The sequence below is a fragment of the Trematomus bernacchii genome, unplaced genomic scaffold (genome assembly GCF_902827165.1).
Source record: "Trematomus bernacchii unplaced genomic scaffold, fTreBer1.1, whole genome shotgun sequence".
NCBI classification, from domain to species: domain Eukaryota; kingdom Metazoa; phylum Chordata; class Actinopteri; order Perciformes; family Nototheniidae; genus Trematomus; species Trematomus bernacchii.
In genome coordinates, this window is record NW_022987564.1 from 18,382,544 (window position 1) to 18,407,735 (window position 25,192).

General features: G+C 42.3%; 1 protein-coding gene across 1 annotated transcript in view; it reads right to left on the bottom strand.

Moving 5' to 3' along the window:
• Positions 1-25,192, bottom strand: part of macf1a (microtubule actin crosslinking factor 1a) — a 243,493-nt gene that overhangs the window by 80,659 nt on the left and 137,642 nt on the right. Inside the window, 30 exon segments of the mRNA XM_034124538.1 lie at positions 1,146-1,312; positions 1,417-1,734; positions 2,602-2,801; positions 3,234-3,357; positions 3,874-4,032; positions 4,034-4,048; positions 4,144-4,335; positions 5,276-5,443; positions 5,598-5,771; positions 5,851-6,021; positions 6,887-7,120; positions 7,224-7,373; positions 8,296-8,583; positions 9,648-9,821; positions 9,987-10,202; positions 10,414-10,569; positions 11,039-17,131; positions 19,318-19,453; positions 19,946-20,037; positions 20,484-20,606; positions 20,758-20,856; positions 20,973-21,080; positions 21,376-21,459; positions 21,545-21,704; positions 22,392-22,585; positions 22,686-22,824; positions 22,912-23,090; positions 23,736-23,902; positions 24,039-24,222; positions 24,315-24,441. Of these exon segments, the coding sequence (XP_033980429.1) occupies positions 1,146-1,312; positions 1,417-1,734; positions 2,602-2,801; positions 3,234-3,357; positions 3,874-4,032; positions 4,034-4,048; positions 4,144-4,335; positions 5,276-5,443; positions 5,598-5,771; positions 5,851-6,021; positions 6,887-7,120; positions 7,224-7,373; positions 8,296-8,583; positions 9,648-9,821; positions 9,987-10,202; positions 10,414-10,569; positions 11,039-17,131; positions 19,318-19,453; positions 19,946-20,037; positions 20,484-20,606; positions 20,758-20,856; positions 20,973-21,080; positions 21,376-21,459; positions 21,545-21,704; positions 22,392-22,585; positions 22,686-22,824; positions 22,912-23,090; positions 23,736-23,902; positions 24,039-24,222; positions 24,315-24,441 (10,791 nt within the window).

The window sequence follows — 25,192 nt, forward strand, 5'->3', positions numbered from 1 at the left end:
TACTTTTCTCTTCTGAATCAAATTGTCAGAATGTTGTTTGACCTTCAGATTGTACAGCGCCTTGAGGCAAATTGGGCTAGAACAATAATAAAACTGATCAAACTTGAAAGCTCACACTGGCCTTCCTTTTCTCAGCCTTGACCTCACTCTCTCAGCCTCTAGCTGTGGTTGCAAAGTGCTGATGGCCCGTAGACAGAACAGACGTATCATTATCGTGCTGCTATTTTCTCCCCTCAGGATTCAGGGCTGGGGGTCATATGAGTAGGCCGTTTATGGGATGGACAATGAGCCGTGTCCACGCTGCTTATATTAGCTCCGGGGCTTCACACAGATACAGTAGAGACACGGACACGCTGCACTGTAAGCAACTGCAGTGCAGCAAGTTAAGAGTTTACAAGCTACATGTTATAAATGATAGATAAATGGTCACATTCCTCATCTCTTGGTATCTGTTCAGGATATATTTAAATATGTCCATTAACAGCTAATATTAGTTATATAATGAAATAAATCTGCACCAGACTGATGGTATTTATAATTTCCCAGCCCCCCTCCTGACAGGCTTCAAGTGGCTGAATCCACGTCACCCAGGGTAGGCATAGCAACTGGTTCACTGTGAAGGCTACAGAATTAGAAAACAAATGTTGTAAATGCCAGCGGCGTGGTCTGTTCTCAGAGACACTCACAAGTATTTTTCATAAGTATCCAATCAAATCAAATCTTAATATTTAAGATTCGCTTCATCTGTTGCTGAAGTTATCTTTGGTTGTCAGTCAAACTGGAGCTGAAGCTGGTCATATTTTAACATCAAAAACTTCATAGCTGAATGATTTTGTGTTTGCTGCCCCCTTGTGTCATCTATGGCACAGTGCAGAAATCATAGGAAGGGTTGGTTCTTATAAATATTCCTTCAAATCACTCCCATTGTTATGTACAACCTTCATAGTTATAATTATTTCCTACTGACAACACAACGTTAAGATCACATATTAATAATATTGATTTTAATGTAGGATTTTCTATAGAAAATGGCAAAAAAAGGACCAAACCTTCCTCTGCAAGGTGAGGAAAATGTAATACTTCACATGTATGGCTGAATGATTTAAAAAAGGCGGTTCTTACGTGTTATCTTATAAAAATGTTACCTTTGGTTGACATTGGCTTCCAGTTGGGTGAACTCATCTGACACTCCTTTGACATTATCCAATAAGCTTTGTGTGTTATTGAAAGCTTTTGATTGGCTGAGATCGGTGCCCAGGTTGCAGAAGGATTTCAGCTGACCGGCTTCCTGCTCCAGCTCAGACTTGACCTCCTGAGAAAAGACGGACAGCGTTGAATGCACCAGCAGTAGAACTTATCCACTTATCTCTCAGAGGCTCTTAGGTGTCAGACAGTTGAAGTGATATAACTGCTGACCTCGATGGTCTGCCTGTAGTCGTCCACGCTGCGCTCAGGCTGCCCCCCTGGGCTCAGGGCCTTCAGTCGGCTCTGGGTGAAGACCTGGAGGTCGGCCCCCAGCCGCTCGTAGCTCTCCAGGCGGGGCAGCAGCCCTTTGAGCTGGGCCTCGCTCTCCGCCTGGCTGCCCTGCGCTGCGGCGTAGCGCTGAGTCAGCTGGTCTAAAGAGCCCTGCAGGCCCGAGGCCGTTGAGGCGTCCGAGCTCTGCAGGAGTTTGGAGATGGAGTCTCGCGTTGCTTCCACGCTGCCCTGCCGGGACAGCAGCTCCTGGCGAAGTTTCTGGGTAAAGACGAGGAACAAATTCTATTTAGAATGCAATTTTCGCTTTTTAGAATAACAATTAACAATAAATCAAAAACAATCAACAGATTACAGCCACTTAGTGGAGAACGGTTTTGATTTTCTGTAGATGTTTAAAAAGATTATCCATATAGTATTTGAAACCTAAGAGAATACTTGAGTTGAGCTGTACTCACTCAACCTGTGGTTAAACACAAGCAATGATCTCATGTGCCGTTTCTTAAGTCAAAGTCAACTTTATTGTCAATCTTTCCGTTTGTGTGTACAGACAGAGAGATCGAAATACTGTTTCCCACAATCCCGAATACAAAAATATGTATAAAATATGTATATCCTATATATACACAATCAACAGACACATTTATACATATGTACACATTAAGACATAAACAAAAGCACAAGTGTTTTACCATTAATACTAACACAGTTACAGTTCGACATAGTCACTGTGTTACTATGGTAACGTAGTGTTGAGAGCGACATTTTTTCAAAGTTCTTGACTATATTTTTAGCTGTGTAAATAAAAGATAAACTCCTCGTATGATTATTTTATATATGTTTTAATATAAATAAATATACATTAGCTATAAGGCAAAAAGGATCAACCCCTCAAACATCGTGAATCTTATTTCAATTGCATTATCCATTAATATTATCAATAATAAAATGTCAGTTTATTGAAGTATGTATTGGATAATGACAAAGAATCTTTTAAACATCTACAGACAAAGTTGAATTGATTCATCTCATCCAAAAATGTGTTAAAATGCTGAAAATCCTATAGAACTTAGTAGCAGGTGGTCTAGCCAAAAAAAGTGTTCCCGATGACTTGAGGCTAACTCGTACCTGGTTCTGGGTCAGGGCGTCCTGCAGGGCCTGAGCGGTGGGCTCCACAGGGCCCGGGGTCAGAGGCAGTTTGTCCAGCCAGCCCAGCAGAGCCGTCAGACCCTCCTGCACGCTGACCGACTGCGCCACCGCCGTCTGCAGCTGCTCCGCCCGCTCCGACACAGAGGCAGAGAGCGAGCCAAACCTCTTCTCCAGGCCGTCTGGAGAGAAGGAGCGGCGAACATTAAACATGACCTTTCTCAACTACGTCATGGAAATTGGGGCAGTGATAAGTGTTTATCCCAAATAGTATACTGAAATGATGTTATGTTGGAGAAAACAAAGTCTGGTGATTAGAATGAAATGTATTTTCTCTGCTGAGTATGTTATCTTCAATGTTATTGTTATGAAGGTCTAGATGATGTTTCATAACCTGTGTTTCTCTGTGATGTAACCCTACAAGAGGCTCTGTCTGTGTCTCATTACTTACATGAATAAAACGATGAAAATACAAATATTGAATATTGTGTTTCGGTGCATTGGTTGTCTATCTCATCATTTCTCCAGAACCAAAGCTGATTCTAAGTTGTGACTTGGCTCAATAATGGCATTTTTACATGAATGTATCAACACAGGGTAACTGAGTTTCTCACCTGCAGCACAGAGGATGTCCACAGCCTTCAGTGAAGGAGACTCTTCAGTGCTGACCAGGTCTCTCCCGGCTCTCTTCACCTTCTCCAGCTGCACTGAGCGCTCAGCCAGCTCGTCCTGCAGCAGCTGAGGACAGAGAGCACACACTTGTTACTTTCATTAGTATTGGGGTTTCAGCTCTGGATGAAACTAGTTCCAAAAACAGAGTCTTTGGGCCCTTTTTATAAATATCTTGATACAACTTGACTGTTCATTTTTTATATTTTTTTCAGTTTTGTTATATCAGGGCTATTATCTCTGTTGGGTTGTATTTGACAATCACATGTGAATGATATGTATAATTATCACATTTGTAAGAGCTTTTGGATCATTGAAAGTGGTTAATATGCACTGCTTACTAGTAAGTCAGGTTTTGGGCAGCGATTTTTATGGGGTTTATTGGTTGGACATTTTTTTTTTTTAATAAAAAATACAAACAAAAAGAAAAGAGTCCACACATCATTTCCATTTTACAATTTTAACCAAGACATTGATTTCAGATGACTCATTCATATTTTTCCGTAGTGTAAGTGCTCTTTTTCTGCGCGTCTTTGTTCTCGCTTTGTGACTTGTTTATGTGAAAGTTTATAATCCGTGCTTCACCTGCACTTGTCGTAGTGTGTCCTGCAAGTTCTTGGGGTCGGTGTCTCCGCTGGGCTTGGCTATGCTTTGGTGCTGTTCCTGAGTGCTGAGCCACGAGTGGAGGGACACCACCTCATCCTGGTACTGCTGGTACCTCTCCAGCAGGCCGGACAAACGGCCCGCCCAACTCTGTTGACTGAACACACCAAAAAACGTTTGTTCAAAGTCAAGAGAAAGGTGTGAGAAAGTCATTATTTGAGCACCATTCCTAAAACTGCTAGCCTCCCTCACCTTTGTGTGCAGGCTGGTGTATCTGTGGTTAGCGTCCTGCAGCTTGTCAGTCACCAGCTGCTTGGTGCTGTCCAGAGCGGGGTCTGAACCCCCGACCTGCTCCAGAGCTCCTTGAACGGAGTCCAGAACCTTCTGACCCGAGATGGAGACGAAGCGCAGGTCCGCCTTGTGGCAGATTACATCCTCAGCAAGCTGGAAATACAGACACAGGTCAGATGGGGAAATGTGCAGGAGATCAATCAGGATAATGACATTTTAATTTAAACAAAATGGAAATGGAAAGCATAGTCATGACCAGCAGGTTGGTAGATCAGATGTTCTGGGAAAGGATAGAAGCTGTTATATATAAATGTAATATCAAGGGACTTTTCAAAGGAAATGATCCAGAAGTGCTTTAGTGGAGTTTCTCAGATGAGAATGTGTGATTACTGTAAATCACGGCATGTCAGAGCGTATGGAAACTGAGCGTGGAAACTCACTCTTCCATGGATAATTAGAGGTAAAAAAAAGGGCAGTGTGTGTTTTCACTCAGCCGCACTCAGCTCACATGCAGAGAGACATTTCTCTGCACATTTAGTTCAAAGCACCTGAAACCAGGCGCAGCCAATATAACATTAAGCAGAGCCACAAAGTCTGGATTTTCAGAGTCTCAGCGCAACATGCCCGACCAATAGGAGGGGGAGTAAGAGCAGCAGCAGTCTGAACCTGCAGGTAAGAGACATGCCAGTGTACAATACTATTATTAGGGCTGTATTTGTACTGCAACTGACAAGGCAATGCCAGATTGTGGCCGCCTTCTAATTTTTCCGCAACATTTGAAACCAAAACAATGTTAGTTCTTGATCGTCTCTTTTCTCAATCTCATAGCAAGGTTCACCCTATTCTAGCAGTGCTTTTCTTTCTTCGGGGGTAAAACAAGGGTTATGTTCAAGCCAGATAAACATTTGATTTATTTTAAAAGAAAAAGGTGCATTTAGTCAGACATGGGTGAACAGCTCCCCCTTGTGGGGAATCTTCAGGATGTTAAACCGCAACGATACACTCGCACAGTTCTCTGAAGAGCTGAAATATAAAGAAAGATGAACTTATACAATGCATGGTTTGTATTCCATTATATTATTATTGCATGTACCTTCCTGTGCTCCTCCAGCCTGCCCTTCAGTCCTTGTGCATCAGTTTCTCCTTCCCCCAGGGAACGCAGCTCCTGCTCATTTTGTTCCAGCCAGGTACCCAGACCTCCGTGTTCTTGGAGGAACTTCGTCAGCTCGTCCTTCAGAGACTCAGACTTCCTCAGGCGGTCCTAGAATAAATAGTTACAGCATTAGCGGTCAGTTAACCATTAGCAAATATTAATACAATTTTAGTGATGGGCAAGGTGCGGTTGAAACAGGAAATCCAAGATCAGGGGACATAAGTTCAGTCCTGAGGCATCGCTGTGACTTTATGTGGAGTACCTGGCAGCTCTGCAGCCTCTCCTGGTGCTGGGCCTGCAGCTGATCCAGGGCGGCCCGGAGACGCTGCTTCTCCTCAGGAGGGACGGTGGAGTCCGGCTGGTCCAGAAGGGAGCGGGTGGACTGAGTGATCTGGAGCAGCTGAGCCTGTTGAGCCTGCAGCTGCTGCAGCTCATTCTGAGGGGGAGGTCAAAGGTCATTAGATGGTAATATGCAAGTTGAATGTGCTAAACACATGAACAGTAGAGATTCTAACCTGCAGCGTCTCTGTGTGTGACATCACAGCGCCTTCTGGCTGTGAGAAAAATGTGTCAGGCATGTCTCCAGATCCCACTCCTCTCCCGCCTGGTTGGTTGAGAGAAGATAACTCCTTCAACAGAGAGTCTATCTGGCCCTGGGTCTCCTGGAGATCCTCCTCAGCCTTAGCCTGAGGGAGAGGAGAGGAAGAGAGGATGAGTACAAAATAAGTCAACAAAGTGCCTCACACAACAATACATTTGTTTTTATAATTGGGCCGCTGTATAGCCTGGTATAGCTGGCAACCCAAGTACTGGGTCTCGGTCCTCATTCAGGGGATCACAGTTTGAATCCGCCCTGGGACTATTCAAAGATGTCATTCCCTCTGTCTACCCCCTTTCATCTCTGTCTCCTAAATCAAGGCACTGGTGGCCCGAAAACATATATTTAAAAAAATAATAATACATAAAAATAAAAATAAATGCATTATTTGGGATTTGTTCTTAAATGAAAAACAGAATCCGTGCACACTCAAGAGGCTCTTTGTGCACATTTAGTGCTGACATGTTTGTGCAATTGTTTTTACAGCTGTATAATAAAATATATAACTTACAATAATAGTTTTATCATGTATAATCTTTTTTTTTTTTAAATATCCACTACTACTACTACTACTCAATATGTTCTTGCGTTCCTGAAGAAGCACCTCCACTTGAGCTGAACAATTAATCAGAGTTTCAATGAAATTACAATATTGACTAGTGCAATATCCAAATATTTTCATATTGCTGAAATATTTGGTAAAGGCTAAATAAGTGTGGTCAACTACACTTTCCTTTTGAAATTCTTGACTTAATTCTCTCAGTCTTTCCTGTGTGCACAAGACCATGCAGTCTCCCATTTCAATTATTGAGGAAACTAAATATTTTTTCTGTGGACCTTTCCCAAGAACAAATATGAGACCACATTTCTGTGAAGATATTGGTAAAGCGAGCCCGATATTAAAAATAGTTTGTACTATGTATATACACATCTATAACCTCTCTTCTTCTTACCCTCTGTGTGTTCTGCTGCACCGTGGTGCTGATGGCTGTGTCCAGCTCTGACAGTGACGTGTCTGCTGAATCTTTGAGGGTGCTGTACTGCTCCTTCAGTCTGGTTAGCGCCCCCTGGAGGTTCTTCCTCTCCTCTGGGCTCAGACTCTCTCCTCGGTCTGCCAGGAGCTCCTCCACAGAGCGGATAGCCTCGGCAACAGCCTCCCCTTTGGCCTGGAGGTCCTTCTGTGATTCCTGGAGAAATATTGATTCAGTCAAAGAAGAAATGATGTTCACTGAGCGAAAACGAATGGTGCGTAGGATGTGAACGTAGGATGTGACGACGAAGGTTTCTTACCTTTAGTTTTTTCTGCTTCTCTTTCAAGACGTTCACGTCACCTGACTCTGCTCCACCTTTCTGACCGACCAATAAGCTGGCAGCTCCGGCCAGCCACATGGTGAGGCCTTCTAGTTTCTGGGAGCATTCGGCCTTCTGCTGTTGAACCACCTGAGATGAAGAAATGAGGAAGAAAGGGGAAAAAAAGACCAAACAAAGAGAGAAAATGTGAGAAAAACTGATATATAGGCAATTAACCTGGATCATGTTTTGCATGTTTGATCCAACCACCAGTTTTTCACACTTTTGACCCCTAAGTAACACAATTCTTGTGTTGTGCACACTTTGCCAAGCTTTGAGCAGTTTGTGTCCAGAGATCACACACACACACACACACACACACACACACACACACACACATACACACACAGGCAGACACACATATAGAACCTTCACATAAACATGTTGGTCAAGCAACAACAAACAATACAGAGAGAACAGACAAATATTTGTTTATTGGCTGTTTTTCCTCTTCCTCCTCTGTACTCGGGGGGAGACAAGAGGAAAAACATTGAAGCGCTGTAGCCTGCGAGGCTTTTCTGCTTTAAAATCTCTAGCCGTTACCGCCGTGACACAAACGATTTCCTTCAGTGGCAATCTGGAACAGCAAGGCAAACAGGTTAATAAAACACACGTTATAGAGACATGCAGAGGAGCATCAAAAGCTTGTTACTGTAAGTAGGAGTGACGGTGGTGATACTGTTCATGTGGCAAAGCTTTTGCAAACAGATCAGCAGTGGGTTGCTATAGAGATATGAATTGATGTGAGAAGGTTTAAGGTGATATTTAATGGTGCTAAAGTTAAATTGTGACCAAGATTAGCTTGTTTACATCAGCCTTCTAAAGTTTCTAGTCTTAAATTAGTTTAATTCTATAGAACGTGCATTATATTTTGTGTGAGAAAGCATGGCAAAAGTTCATAGCATGACAAATAAAGCTGTGAAATATACTTATAAAAGCAGGATTCTAAATGTATTAGTGAGAAAAAGCTAAGAGTTTTAAACCAATACGACTCAATCATCCTTTTCCAAACCTCTCTGTCCCTTGCACTCTGCCTCTCTCTGTCCTTCTCCTCTTCTTTGACTCTCTCCCTGCGCTGCCGCTCCTCCTCCCTCCCCCTCTGGGCGGAGAGGGCATCTGCCCAGGCCTGAGCTTGTCCTGAGGCCAGGTGGAAGGCCCTCTGCAGCTGCTGCAGCTGACCCAGGAGCTGCCGGCTCTGCTCGGGGGCCAGGTCCTGGGCCCGCTCTGAGATGAACACCTGGATGTCAAAGGCAGTGCTGTTGACCTCACTGGAGCGAGCCGTCAGAGAGGCCTGGAGCTCCTTAAAGAAAAGAGACATGAAAGAGTGAAATTCAGTACAAACATTTATTCGGTTTTTTCGTACGCTGAGCTAGAAATCTTCCCTTCAGTAGCACTTACATACACCAACTTTTCCAGTTTGTTCATAAAGGATTCAAAGCATGATTTATTTATTCACTTATTTCTAAAAACTTAGCAGAAATTGATTTGTTTCATGGCTATTTATTGATATATGGAGGTATAAAAGGAGATATCCAAAATGTACTCTTTGAAAACCTTTGATTTAATACGTTAACAAAAACAAACAATATGATTTTGAGCGTTGCTTTGTCCAATGTTCTGAATTCTCTTCGGTAATGTATGGAAATTAGCACACATCTAACAAGAGAATGCCTCATTTGCATAATAAACCATAATATTTCAGAAAACTTGTAGTTCAAAAATAACTCTATTAAAGGTGGGGTAGGTAATTTTGGAGAAACCAACTTGAGTGCGCTAAAATTTGAAAATACACAGCCGGAAAAAATCTGCCACTTCCTTACAGAGCCCCTCCTCCAACACACACGAACGCGCACATGACCAATGAGGGCACGAGATAAGTTTGTGCACAGATGGAAGGCTGACAGGCAGGTACTGTAGGCCATCCAGTTATTTTAGCCGGGCCGGCTAAAATGATTGGTCGTGCTTTTCACAGTACCACGGCTTCCACAGATGACATTTTTTTATGGATTTTTTTGGTCAAAGCACTTAAGATATTCATTGCTATCGGGATGTTAAGAGCATTCCATGGAATATAACAAAAAGTGTATCTCGAGCCGGTTTCTCAAACTTACCTACCCCACCTTTAAGGTAAGTAATCAACTTAGAAAGTTACAGGACGATAGCTTTTAGTTTACTTTATTGACCTGTCATGGTGTCACCTCAACCTCAAATTGCTTTTAATTTAATTGAATGTAGTCTAATTAGCATTAAGGAATAGTTTTGCAACACTGACTTAGTATTTCAAGTGTAAAAAAAATCTGTTTGGGTCATACTATAATTTAAAAAGGAAGACTAAACATTTACTTTGGATCGGACAGAACTTGCCTTGCAGAGATTCAGCTGCTGTGTTAGCTGATCACTATGATCTTCTTTCTCTGCCGTCTCCATTTTGTCCATCCCCGCCATTCCACCACTCATCTGAGCCTCTGTCTCCCTCAACCAAGAGAGCAGATTCTCCACTCGTCCTCCCAGGGACTTCTGCTCAGCTGTTACTGCCTCCTGAGAAACGTCAGGGTGAATCAAATCAGACATCTTCACTTAAGAAATGAAGTTCTAGAACCAAAAACGATAATCCTTCAGAAAAACCTATAAGAATAATGTTTTCAAGTAACCTTAACAACGAATAAGCACCTAATCTGGTTTACTCAAGACTGATATTTGTACCTTATATGAGTTTCTATGGTCTCGTAGACTTTGCAGAATGCCCTCAGAAAGTGCCCTGGCAGCCTCATACCCACGGGCCAGGCTCCGCCCATCCTTCTCCAGAGCCAATAGGAGCTGCGGAGGAACGTCTTTAGGTCGGGGCTTCAACAGTTCTTCAGCATCCTCCACCTCTTTGGTGACTGCAGGCTCCAAGTCACGCAACTCAAAGTCCAGAGTCTGAGAGACAGATTAGGGAAAGAAAACAAAAGTTTTCTTGATGCCGTTTGCTAAGAGGCTTTAATCCTTCAATCCACTTTTTTGTCAAGGAACAAAGTACACAACTGAAACTGCAAAATAATTAAATTGTCAAAAATGTACAATTATGTTGGTTGGCATCACATTAATATGACAGCACATCTCTATCAGGTAAGTATGCTCATTCTTTTACCTCAGTCTGTGTGATGATGTCATCCAAGGCGATAAGGCTGCGGCCAACAGACTGCTGCTGCTGCTGTTTGAGTCGGACCTCGATGTGTCTTACCATGGACACCAGGGCTACAATTTGCTGGTCATGCTCCAAGCACTCTTGCCGCATCAATGATGACTGTGGAAAAGGAAAAATATACAATAAAACACAATTAAATGTGTATACATTTAAGCAGCAGAAAGTTCCCTCTACAGTAATCCATATAGTTTACAAATCATTAGCTTCTTCCAGTGTTTGGATCCTTTACGTTCAAGGATGTTTCGTTTCCACCTGATCCAAGAGGCTTTTTAAGGAGTTTGTTTCACTTAAGTAGTAAGATAATGTTCTCAACACATAAAGGAAGTCTTTAATGTTCAATTTATCAGAAATATTCACATTCCAAATCACAACATTTGGAGATACATGGTTTGGACTGGACAAAAGCAGTATGGGAAATGTAGTTGAGTATTAATTACATTTGAGTCTAAAATGTAGTAGAGTAGTAGTATAACATTGAATAATAAAATGGAAATACTCAATGAAAGAACCTCTAATGTGTACTTAAATAAACATACTGTACTTAAATTCTACCAGTGGCTATTCTTACCTTGCCGGTCATGGATGTCGCCCCTTCTTTTTTGGCCACTATCTCTCGGCTTTCACTGACATCGTGCTCTCCTTCCCCCCAACTCTCAGAGGCTGAGTCAGACTCAGGGACTCCAAGAGATTCAGACTCTGTTGAAGTATCTTCTGAGAGTGAAGGTGCTGATTCTTTAGACTCAAGATGTTGCTGTTGTTCTTTTAGAGTGTTTGATTCTGGAACATTGCTGCCATCAACTCCAGGTGGTTGGTGCCTTCTCTTCTTTCTGCTTTTCCCTACGGTTTTATCTGGTTGTGTGCCAAGAACCACAGATTGACTTGGGGGTTGAATGTCTGGTTTGCATGCAACAGCTTTTTGAGTAATGTCAATGGATTTGCCAGCAATGTTGGTTTCTGATTGGGATTCTTCTTTACCTATAGATGTAACCCCTGGCGATTGTGTTTGTTCCTCGATGTTAGAATTGAGTTCTTCAGATTTACATAAATATGTGGGACTGTGTTGACTCGTCTTAGCTGCTTTACCGTGAATTACAGAGGTCCTCACTTCATTTGCCTCATCACCAACTGAGGGTCTAGTGAGATCACTGGCCGACTGACTATCAGTTTGTTTGTCCATCCCCTGTTCTGCTGTTAAGTAATCTAAATCTGATTGAGCCATTGCAGATTTTGTGGTAGTTTGCGTCACCTCAGAATCCACTTTTTCATCAGGCAGTACCTTCTCAGTATCAGCCTCTGTCACTTTAGGAATCTTGGACTTCTTGTTCTTCTTTCTTCGCTTGCTTTGCAGAGTTTCTTTGGACTGGACTGATGGAGCAGTATTAATATCTCCTTCTCCAAAACTGCTGCCCTCCTCTCCCTTAGTTGAAGAAGCTTCACAAAGTTGGGTATCCTCCTTGCCAAAAATGTTCTCTACCGTCTTATCCTCTGTGATCATCTTCTCTTCTGCACTCTCGTTTGGTGAACCATTGGTTCTCTTGACACCATCATCTCCGACACCATGACTCTCCACTAAATCAGCTTTAGTTGGTTGAGTTTGTGACTTTACAGTCTTTCCTTTACTCCCCACCTCCTTGCGTAGTGCCTGCAGCTCCTCGGCAGCCTGCTTTTCACTCACTCCTTTTTCAAACACCTTTTTAAGAATGCTCTCTTTGGCTTTCATTAGCAAGGCTGCTTTCTCGTTGTTTGGTAGAGTAGATTTCTGCGGCAATTCTTGCTCCTTTCCTTTCTTGACCTCCTGACTGCTCTCTGGTTGTTCTGGTTGCTGAGAGACTGACACCCTATTTTCAACTTTTTCTTTCTGCCCCTCCCTTTTACTCTCCTCTTTCATATCAGCCTTTTCTGCACCCTTTGATAATGTATTTTTTAATGTATCCTTCTCTGCCTCAATAGTATTTTCTGTGAATTGTTGAGTGGCTGGAACTGATTCCTGTTCCTGTTTAACCAAATCCTTTTCAGATGCAATCTTTTCACCTATCTTTGATTCACTTTCTACATTGGAAGGCCCAGTAGAATCTGACGGACCATGAATCTTTGATTTCTCACATTTGTCTTGTGTTGCAAGCTTATCTGAGACAATTTCAGCGGTCTCAGGACGCCCTTGAATATGTGTATCATCTTGATGAATTTGAGAAGACTGTTTTATCTCTTGAGCGTGTGTTTCTCTCTCTGCTTCTTTACCCTTTCCATTCTTTTTATTCTTCCTCTTTTTCTTGCTTTTGCTTTCTGTGTCTTTGGATGGAGAGGTCAACTGGTCTGACTGCTCAGCATCAGCGCTGCCTTCCATGTCTACTGGTTTGTCTTTCTCTACTTGTTTAACCTTCTTATCCACAACTTCATCTCTCTTTATCGCCACACCACTCTTTCTGTAATCCTCTTCACTCAATGTTGATACTTCAATGACATCTTTGCTTTCCCTGTTATCTCTAACCTCTGCTGCCAGGTTTCCATCTTCAGAATCACGATTAATCATTGATGTGCTCTCATCATTGGGTCTACTCTTCTTTTCCCCTACTTTCACAGGTTCACCATCTGACTTTGAAACAGCAGCTCCTTTTATGACCTCTGCCCGTGAGTTTTTGTCAATATCACGGTCATGTGCCTGAATGGTTTCAACAGAATCTCTACAAATGTTTTCCTTTTGTTTATCACGAGTCTCACTCGCACCTATTTGCATACTTCTCTGATTAGGAAGAGGCTTTGATTGTTTGATGTTTGTCTGTGGTACAATCTCTTCTATGGCTTCCTGTATTCTTTTCTCAACATTAGTTGCAAACTTACACAAGAGGTCTATGGATTGGTCTGGCTCAATTGAAGCCGCTTCTTCCACAGACACTGGCACTTTTTCTTCTTCTGTAGAAGGTTGGTTAAGCAGTGACTGATCTGGTACTACAGATGTGAATGTCTTTCCATTGTCCTGTGTAATTCCTAAACCTTGCTTTGAAAATTGAGATTTTGAAGGGGCCTCAGTATTTACGCACAACCAATTTGCTGGACTATCAGGGCTTGACACTGACAATATAACAGCAGGGCTGTATGCACCACTTGATGAGGTAACAGGTGTATCGCTACCTTCATTACCCTTGAGTGCAAAAGAAGCCTGAATCTCTGAAGCTACGTCATTAGGTATCAGTCGTTTCGCAATGGCCTCGTTGAGAGAAGAGACGCGTTGTCCAGTTGCAGGATCAACCAAGCCTCCTTTCAAAAACTGGTTGGTGGCAATTGTTCTGACCATACTGTCTTCAATTAAACCTCTTTCACAGGCTTCATATAGGGGAAGTCTATCTCCAGTTCTGATATCAATGATCCCTCCACTGTCTGCCTGGCTTTGAAGCAGCCTCAATGCTGGAACCGGATCAACTTTTCTTGATGCAACGGCCTCAGGAAGGGTCAAGCTGTCTCCTGTTTCCTCATCTGGAACACCTCTGAATGGTTTCACCTCCAAGAAACGTTTGCCTGTTTCAATATCTATTTTACCCTGTTTTACAAGCTCTGAATAAGGCACAATGCGTGCAGTTTCAGGGTCAAGCACCCCTTGTGCTACAGCAGGAGAAGCCATGGTTTCACTAGCAATATTCTCATCTAAAAGACCCATAGAAACAGCCTCTGTCAATGTCAGTTTACATCCAGACTCGGGGTCTAAAATGGCTCCTGTTGATGCCTGGAAAAGTACAGCTTCTGGGTGGGATGAAGGGCTGACTTTTCCTTGGTAGACCCACTCTAGTTCTTCCAGCCCAGGAGCAATGGACCGATCCACTAAACCTCTATCTACAGCATCAGGGACTGAAAGCCTCACACCTGAAGCATGATGTATTACACCACCCTCAGCCACCTGCCTTGCCAACACTTGATAAACATCCTCAGATCTAATTAACCCTTTCTGGATTGCCTGCTCGAGAGGCACTGGAGACTTGGACTCTGGGTCAATAATACCTTCCATCTGTAGCTGTAAACTGGCTTTAGTAAGGGTTTTTGATGAATCTGAACCCTTTCCTTTGTAAGCCTTCTCTAGTGCAACCAGTTCTTCTCTTTGGCCCTCCTCAATCAATCCCAGTTTTGCTGCTAGAGTGACAGAGACTTTCTTATCCCTACGAAGGTCAACAATCCCTCCAGACGCCACCTGGGCTTCGAGAAGTCGAGCAGCGGTGTTGGGGTCAATCAGCCCTACTTGAGCAGCCTCGCTTACCCCGCAGATCTGCCTTTTTTCTACATCCACAACCCCTGAAAGGGTCTTATCTGACTTCAGGACACTCCACATTAGATCTTCATCTAGTAAACCCTCCTGCATGACATCATCCATGCTAAGTGACTCACAGCTGCTAGCATCTAGAAAACCTCCAAACAGACCTGCCTGCGCCATTAATTTAACTGCTGTGTGACCAGGAAGGACACCCTGTGCTACTGCCTCATCTGGGAGAAGCTTTTCCCCTTCCTCTGTCATCAGACCTCCCTGTTTGAGCTGGAGGACTAACTTTGCCAATTCAGCATCCTCCCCTTCCATCTCCCCTGCTGAATCTTTATCAAACTCTTTAGCATGCTTTGAGTCAGTTGCTTTTTTAGGAATTGTTATATGTAGTTTAATCCCTTCTGATTCAGTCTGGGAATATGTTATATCTTTCTCATAGTCAGATTGTTTTGGTTTAACATCTTGATTTGTTTTTGCTCCCGGTTGGATTTGTTCTTTCAATGTTTTGAGTGGTTCTGTAGCTGTTTTTCTAGCTACTGTTGAGGATGTACTAGTCTTTTGATCATCCGTATCCCTTGGTTTGAACACCATTGCTTCAAGCTCATTTGGACCTTTAATATTTTTAGCTGAAGCCATCAAAGCTTCATGATCAGACATTTCTTTCTTTTGAGCTTTTGCATTTGTATCTACACGCTTTTCATTTGTTGCTGCTAAACCACTCCCATCCACAACTGGTGGTTTGTGGAGCAATTTATTGTCATTCTTTCCATTATACCTTTCTTCTAGACTTCCTGTACTAATTATCACAGCTTTTTCGTTCTTCACTACATCAGAACTTCCCTCTTCAAACTTGTGTTTCAAACTCCCCCCTTTATCTGCTGAACTGAACTTACTCTCCATTTGCAGCTCCCCAGTCTCATCTGTGGTCAACGTGCTTTGTGGCTTAACTGTACTTTCATATACAGAGTCTCCAGCAACCAGTTGAGTAGCTTTGACCAACTCTACCAACTCAGGGTCAAGCAGCACCAATCGATTTCCAGAATGGGCATCCACATAGCTGTGCGTCATAAGGTGAAGCAGAAGATTTTGTTTTGCTTGCTCTTCAGGATTCATTCCATGTTTAAGTGCTGTTTCCAAGTAAACACCTGAAGGAGAGGTTGAAGGTGTTGGAGATGATGGAGGTGGAGAGGAGCGTGTGGAACCCCAGCTCAAGCGGTTTAGAGATGGGGTACCCGACTGGTTCATGCTCGAAAGAACATCTGGGATGTGGATGTCCTTGAGAAAACTGACCACACTTGGCTCAAGGACCTCTTCAGCAGCCTGATTTAGGGGAAGGACCTGGAGGTTTTCAGGGTTGTACAAGGCCCCAATGGCATGTCGCTTCCTTAAGATGTTTCTAGAAAGCTCTCCTGAGATAACTCCTTGTTGAATAGCTTCAACAATTGGCAGGATTTCTCCAGATTCAGGCCTGAGTATACCCATGAAAGCCCAAAGAGACTCGAGGACTAATAGAGCCAAGCGAGGAGAGAGTAGATCCCTGTGAATGCTCTCTTCCAAGCTCAGCCGTTCTCCATTGTAAGGGTCTAGAATTCCCCCATTTTGCAACTGGCGTGCTAACATGGCACAGGCTAGATCCTGGTCCATAAGCCCATGGCGAACCGCCTCATCAATTGTCATCCTGTGGCCAGATCGTGGGTCAGAAATACCACCGGCAAGGAGTTGAGCTTCAAGAAGTCGTACGGTTACTTTCCGATCAATCAGACCTTCCTGGACTGCACGGAATATGCCAACTTTTCTTCCAGTCTGGAGGCAAACAGTTCCTCCGGGTTGCTGTTTGACAGGGAGTAGAAGGAGACCAGGGTGGTCATCACAGACACAGCGCTGTTGAAGCTCATTCAGATTTAATTGTTCTGCTGTGTTTGGATCGATCAGCTCTTTATTATGTTGCCTTGACTGGAGTTTGGAAAGGGTTCTAGAAGTCAAAAGTCTCTTTTCGTCCGCTTGCTCCAAACTCATGAGATCTCCGACTGAGTTTCTCAGGCCTCCAGTGTTTAACTGGAGTTCTAAAATGCGAAGTCCCACATCCTCTCTGATGAGCCCAAACTCGATGGCTGTGGCTACTGGCAACACAATTTGTGTTCGGTCATCTGTAGACTTAGTATTTTCCACCAACAGCAAGGCAGTTTCTAGCTCAGAAAGGGATTGTCTATAATGGGTGTCAATTAGACCTTGAGCTAGACCTTGTTCCAGTGAAAGATTGAGAGGGCAGTCAGGCTTAAGGAGCCCACCCATAATGAGCTGGGCCTCCAGCAGTACATGGCAGGTGTCCTGGTCAATAAGGCCTCGTTGGGCTGCTTTGAACACTGGGAATGTTTGCACTGTTCCCAAGTCAATAACTCCAGCAATGGCACTCTGGTTCTAAAAAAATAAAGAAAAACGGAATTCGAGTTGACATTCATTCTTCTATGAGCAATGTGTTATGACAACTTAAGACAGCCTATGTACTATATTATGTTACAAGGTTATTATACAGAATTACATTATATATTATGAAGAGAATTAGATGGTAGAATCAGAAAAAGTAAGAAAACCCACAACCATTTGCCACAAAAGCATAAAAAAGGATAAATTATGTATATGTGGCAAGATACTTATAAGTACATCTTACAGGAATCTGAATGATTTTCCCAGTATTTGCATATCTTTTTTATATTAAGAAGCGCTCTAATACTTACCACTGCTATTCTAACACAAGCACTAAGCATGCAACAAAGCAACTAGAAACAAAAAAGGCAAAAATACAGCAATATTCAGAAGTACAGTAGAATAGAATTGTGAAAAAAACGTACATGCAACGGTAAGAGAGAAAGCGAGCACTACTTACTGTGAGGGCTTGTCCCGTGGCACACACATTAATGGGCCAGCTTATGACTCGGCAGAGCGAGGCGCGACAGGTGAGAAGCTGGTTGTTAGCATTCGGCATGCCACTCTTCATTATGACTCCTATCACTGCACTGACACTAAAACCTCCTGATGACTTTAATTTTGACGAGAAAAGCCTCAAAAGAAATAATTATGGCACATTGGAACTGACAAAGGCCAAATTGTCTATATGACAATATATCCCAACAAACACAATTTGGAATGTATGTTTTCCTCTTCAGTTGCACAGATGCTTGATACTGTTATTGGAATTAAACGATGAATCACATTAGATTGTGCTGTAACTACACAGATTATGGTGTGATTTAACGTAACTGAAAAGTAAACTGATCTGCAGATTAAGCGTGTTTATAAATGTCTGGCTTTCTTTTCCACATCTCATTCTGATCCTTGGCTGAGACCTCAGACGTCGACACTTCCCTTTCGGCTGCTGTTAGTGGTTTTTAAGCAAAATGCTGGTTGAAAGTTTCACACATTAATAATATGCATTAGAACAAACACAAAAAATCTCATTCACACACACACACACTTGTGATCTGGACACAACATGCTCAAATGGTGAAGGTTTTTTTTTGCATAGCTGGCCTCTGGTGCGCTTACACTGTAAAGTGATTTTTGTTTGTGAGTATTTTGTATCACATACATGTTCCCTGTAAAAACAACGTTCACATAATCCATTATAAGGTGCAGCTGTCAGGACATATGAATCATCATCATTGGATTGCTTGAAACCTGAAATTCTCACACACATTTAAACCTTTTTTGACCGATGTTGGATGCAACACATTAAATAAACCAGGAGAGAAAGCTTTTTTGACAAACTGAAAACTGACTGGGGATGTGTGATTGATTTGACTGTACATGCTGGTAAAAATAAATACTAAAATGTAATGCTTTTACTTTATGAAGTGGCATAATTTAACCACAACATAAAGAAAAGTAGCATGATACTATGTTGAGGCTAAAGAAATGTAAGGGAAACATAAAGGTGCGTCTCATTTCTAACCAAAACAATTCTAATGATGGATCTGCAAAAAGCGGAGATCTACAGCTTCTAGCTAACTGCTAGCATGACTTGGCAGCACTGCTCCAGTGCGGCACCAGTGAGGCCATGTATTAACCATGTTAGCAGTTCAGCAGATGGGTTTTCTGATGATAATGACGATGATGATGATGATGAAGATGACAAAAACTGGGGTGGTATAGGACAGGTAATGAAATGACTGCAGGCTTTTAAGAGAGCGAAACACTCCATGCTAAGGCCCAATTCAGACAGTGCTATCCAGTGAATTTTATTTCTTTATGTATTCTTTTTATATCTACTCCTTGATGACGAAAAAAGAGGTCAAACTAAAGTGCCAGAAATATAAATGACTATTTATAATCATCTGAATACACGTCTGAAAAGGGTCTGTGATGTATGTTAAACCAAACCAAGTCAATGAGTGAGATTCGTCAATAGTGGTGATGTTTTTCAAAATGCTCAGTGAACACACAACATGCTGTACGACACACACACTCTTGCTGGCCCACAGTTGAACTCGCGCTTAGCTTGCAAGCATATTCACATTTACATTTTGAAAAGCTTGCGAAACCCTTGAAAAGAACATTATTGTCACAAATCGGCAGTCGAACTTGGCCCGTCCCTCCAACCAATTTACCTTTCTTTCCTCCTCTTTGGCCAGTTGCTGCTCCAGCTGCTGCAGCTGCTGGGTGGAGCTGGTGCACAGCTGGTTGTAGGTGGACGTCAGCTCGTCCAGCTGAGCCTCCACATGAGCGCACTCCTCTGGGGACAGCCTGGAGAGCACACAGGGGGGAGGTTAGAGCGTGTGGGATTTAGGTGTTTATTGTGTGACGGTGTGAAGATTTCACACAGTATCTTTGACAAATATTTCATTATGTTTTTTCTAGAAACACAAATGTGTAGGAACTTTTGTAAGTGAAATCCTTGTAAAAGAAACTCTAGATAATCTGAAACCTGAAATTTGGTTAAAAAAAATAAGCAGTCCAGTCCATAAATATTACTGTAAACAACTTTATATTCCCCAGTTTCCCTTGATCCTTCATTTAAGTCCTAACATTTACCAAACTTGAATACAAATATCAAGGGTCTGACATCTTAATTCAGAATTTCCATGACAGGCAGCTAACTGAGTATGCACTGTTGGGATAGTTTGTGAGTGTCCATGTGTTTTGCTAGATTGAAGGACACGGGGAATGTCAAACAGTATGTGAAGTGAATGAGTTGTCGGTGCAATGTGTGTGTCCATGTGTGTGATCCAAACTTACTTGCTGGCCTGTTTTGACAGCAGGAAGACCTGAGTGCTCCTTATGGCTTCTGCCACTTCATCTTTCTTGGCTGCCAGCTGTTCACTGATGGCCTTCAGAAGAACACAAAGGCAATGATGCACTTAGTACAAAACAACTTCAAATCAAGTTTTATTTATATAGCACATTTTTAAACGATTTTTGGTCGAGCCAAAGTGCTCTTGGATCAACTGCCATTTTAACATGTAAGTTAAACAGCAAAATATATTGTATTAACAAGGAAACACTATCCTTTCAACTTATTTACTAAAAGGCTTTGTTGGATAATGAATTCTGAAATGAAATGAATATAATGCATAAATGATTGATTTCTTTAGTAAGGAGCGTTGTAATAACCAGGATAATGCCAGTCTTCATTGCTAAATGAACCCAGCAGGTGTCCTGCTCACCGTGCGGGGAATCATTATGCGTTGGCTCGCAAAAATGCTAATTGTCTGAAGAATAATGTGTATAATATATGATAACAAGATGATAAAAATGAACAAGCTTATCGGTGTACCTGCTGAGCAGCAAGTGAGGACTCGGCGTTGGGGCCCCCGGCCCGTCCCTGGAGGCCCTTGACAAAGCCCAGCAGGTCGGAAACCTGCCCAACCCTCGCCTGCTTCTCCTCCTCCACCTCTTTCTGCACAGAATAAAAACATTTACTTACAAGATAAATAATGGAACTTTTTTTTCCTGTCACTATTAAACAGAAATTATTGTTGTTTTAAAGCTTCAGTGATTTCATATGACAAACAAGCAAGAGAGGGAGATATAGTGAACCAAAGTCCCACCTCTTCTTCTTCTATTCTTCTCAAAGCATCGCTGATGTACTTCACATGCTGCGTTGTCAAGGTGACCAAGGCTGTGTAACGTGTGCGCAAGTCCATGAACTGCAGAGAAACATCCAGAAACAATTACAAGAGATCTGTGATGGACTGGATACGATTCATTGTCCTAATATTCAATAATGTAGCCATATCAATAACATCTGAACGTCCAGCCTCACCTCATGTGTGATGGCGTCAGATGAAGAGTGCATCCTCCTCCTCTTCACAGGGGATTTTTGTGTAGATTCTACAAAGGCTCTGTAGGTCATCAGCTGCAGCTCATAATCCTACAGACATGGTGGGACACGAGTCAGTAAAATAGTGGCTAGGCAACCATCATTTACTAGAGAAAGTGTAACATTGCTTAAAATACATATAACTTTTTATCTATTCACGCATTTCATTCTTGTAGACAACAGTGAAGTGAAGGAAAAACTAGGAAACTCATTTTTTTTATCAATTATATAAAAAATAAGGCAAACATATATATATTAAAAAAAAATACTTGAAATAAAAATAACATATTTCAATATTTTGTAAAGTGACACACTGTATGAAACACAAACAGAAAGAGTCTCTTACCTTCACTGAGGTGCAGTACTGTTTGGAGTGAGTCTGGCACTCGTCTAGTTTGGTCTGGTTCTGTTCAATCTCAGCTACTAATGCCTAAAGAAGCCAAAACAAATCATGACATTTATACAAGACTGTTGGGTACAATGTGTCAGTTTTAAAAGTAATCAGTGGTACTGACCGTCTGCTGGGCCAGCTGTTCTGACAGCGCCTTGCTGTCCGTCTGTCCAGGTTGGGTGTTTTCTTGTCTCTTTGTCGTTTCTTCGATCCAGTTGATGAGAGCAGAGTGTCCGTCTCTGTACTGCTGCAGGGCCGAGCCCACTGACTCTAGATCTGTCCGTCTGCAATGAGAACACATGGATTGTCAGAAAATGTAACACACAGACATGTTTATTCTACATATAAATATAAGCTTTTGTTCCGTTATCTCAATGTTTCTAAATATTTACTGATAGTTATACTTGGTAGTGATGGGAGGATTTTGTTTGTAGATAAAAAAACACTAAATAAGTTGTTCCTGGTGAATTTGCATTATTAGGATAATTGTAAATATTCACAAGTACTTACAATAAGATGTCTAGCTTGCTATCACGGTAGAAACTTTTTTTATCCTGAATGTATACATGGGGAACTTATGATTTATGATGACTCTATTTAAGATTGTTTGATTGGTTGTTGATGAATTTCAGATTTGTGTATCTGTGAAGCAATACAAATATTAGTTTCTTACCAAATGTCAGGTAAAGTCATTTCAGTATGTTTTTCTTTTCACATTTTAAGAGTCAGAAACAAGTTTGGATAATTATTTTCAAGAATATTTAGTACATCACAATGATTTTGGACCAGATTATCCTGACAGGAATCAGCATTTGCATTGTACAGGCTCATACATCCTTTCAAGATTCAAAAAGGTTGTCATGATACAAGCCTAACAAAATTCGATTTCAATCTTTCAATTCTCCTCCTTTTACCCTTCTCATCCCCTAATCGTTTCCTTTCCCCCCACATCTTCCCTCTGTCTTGCCCACCGTGTGTCCATCTGCCTCTTGACTCCGCTCCACCTGTCTGCCATCTGATTGGCTCTCTCCTGGAGGCGCTCCAGCTCGGGGCTGCGGTCCGGGTGCAGCTTGCTGAGCTGAGACGCAGCTTCTTTGGCGCAGGCGACCTCCGACTGCAGGGACTGGAAGACGCCCTCCTGATCCACCAGATCAGCCTGACACTTCTGGAGTGAGGAATCAGGAGAAGGACGCAGATCAACGGTTAGAGTCAGTCTCACAACACGAGCCTTAAGGGGAGTCTATGCAATATTATGTGTCGCTTACCCCTAGTTGCTCTCTGAGGTTTTTAATGGCCGTTGTGTCTGCAGGAACGATGTCCTCTTCACTTAGTCTGCTCTCGTTCTTCCTGACCTGGCTCTCTGCTTCATCCAGGCTACGCATCAGGACCTCTACAGTTTTCAGCCTGAGGAGAGAAAAACATTTTAGAAGTGAAACATTAGTGGGCTTTTTTGAGTGAACCAATTAACAGAAGAAGGAAGGGCTCACTTACTTTTCTAGGTATACAGAGGAGAGGTTGTGCAGTCTGTCTGTCTTCTCCACGGCCTGATTGAGTTCAGCCCGGAGGACGGGGATGCTGGAGGACGTCGGCTTCTCCTCGAAGAAACTGATGCAGCGCCGGGACACATCGCCCAAACTAGAGCGCATGGCGTCCAACTCCGACTGCAGATTCTGGACAAAAATGGGGTTTTAGAGCAAAATTAGGTGGGAGGTATGTCTTACACAGTACAGTCTAATAGGTAGATGGAGTCAAACAATGCTCCAGTTGTGGTGCAGCCTTTTTCTTTAAAGTTTCCTTTGTTTCAATGTTTATTTCAAACTAGGGAAGCCGTGGGAGATGATTGATCAAATAAAAATTAAATGTGGTGAGTATAAGTCAGACGTAAATTACTTTCTGAAAATGACTGAATAATACTTTTGAAAAGAGCCATGGTCATTTGTTTTGACATTTGTTTTGACATTTTCAAAACTTTATTTATCCAGCCATTTTCATAAGAAAAATGAATTGTAAAAAAGATTGTAAAATGAAAACAATACATTCTCAGCTGTTTGTTTCACAGATAGAAAACAAAGACATTCAGGAAATAAAATGAAAAATTACCATGGTACCTTTTTTCTCTATCTGTTATCCTTAATTCATCAACAAAGAGATACAACTATTTAGATCAGACTTAGAACCATTCTCAACCGCCTACAGGCCTCAGTAGAACTCTCTACACCATGTTTAAAATACTTTATTAAACATTAACTTATTCAATATCATCATCATCCTATTGTTCTTGCCCGTTGCAGCCAGCAGAGGGGGCTCACACTGACCTCCTGCTCTGCTATCTGCACAGTGTAGTCACCGCTGTCCCCTGACAGCCGGCTGGGGGGCGGGGTCTGAATCCCCCTCATCAGTTTGTGCTCTGCGTCGTTCAGCCGGAGGGTGATGTTCTGCAGCTCCGACAGGTAGGACCGAGAGACCGACTCGTCCTTCTCCACTGAGGGAGAGAAGAGAAGAAGGAAGAGTTCATTTGGGCATGAGTAGACACACTGCAGCCATTTGCTTTAACAAATACCAGAGTAAAGTATGTTATGCGTGCACTGAACTTGAGTAAATGTATGTATTAGTCTCACCGGTCTCCATGTTGAGCAGCAGGTCCTGGCAGTGCGTCTGGGCCTGCTGGACCTCCTTCTCCAGCTCTCGTCTTTCTCCTGCCGTGAACAAGATGCTCTCTTTGCTGTCAGACAGGAAGTCTGACATCTGGGACTCCAGGTGATCCAGGACCTGCTGCCGCTCTGAAGGAGACTGACAACGCACCTGACAGGCGAAACACAGAGGGGTAACGTGAGTACGGCTAACAAGGACATTAGGAGAAAAGACAACAAAACCCCAGGGTAAAGGAGCCTCACCGTGTCCAGGTTCCATCCGGAGACGGTCCGGATGTCTTTGAGCAGGTAGTGCCAGGACACCACGCTCTTCATGTTCACATGCAGCTGATGCCACAGAGACATGACCTTCTGGTACAGCTGCTCTGCCCTGCACACACAAACACACACCAGGTTTGAGACATTTTCAGTTTTTGATTCTAAATTGAGGTGAAAACTGTTCTGAAAAAGGGACTTACTGTACAAATGACCAGCTAAACACTGTTCTATGTGAAAAGGGCCTGGAGTAATACTTCATGAAAGCATCTGTGGTCAGTTTTATATTGAAAATAAATGTTTTGTTGCAGAGTCCTGAGTTTTTGTTTTAATGTACTTATTTTGTTGAGTCTGTGTTTTGTACCGTCTCTTGTGTATTTGTTGTTGAGTTTTATATATATATTTTTTTTTAAAGGCCCATCTGGGGACTGGTTTTGCACATTTAAATGGCTAATGCTGTACAGTCAATGCTGCAGTGTGTGGCTTTTTGTATAAACTGGCATCGAGTGGTTTGGTGTTTGAGATTTTGTGTGTTTTAAAGGTCTGTTGTGGTTATCTTGTTCTTTGAAAGTTGCTTTACTAAATAAACGTTATAATTACTTAGTTGCTACATACTGTACCTGTTCATGTACAAAAAACATTACATAAATAAACTTATCTTAAGCCATTTGTTGACAAAATGAAACCACGTCAATGATTTCAAACTGCCCAGGTTATTTCGTTTTATTTGCATTTTTTAGGAAAATGGTTGATTATTTGACCTGAAAACACTTTTTTATTTCTGGAGGTAATGTGAATGGCACGAAGGAACATGGTCCCTACCATTTCATTTAGTTCCCCATGAAATCCTTTTAGCTACTGACCAA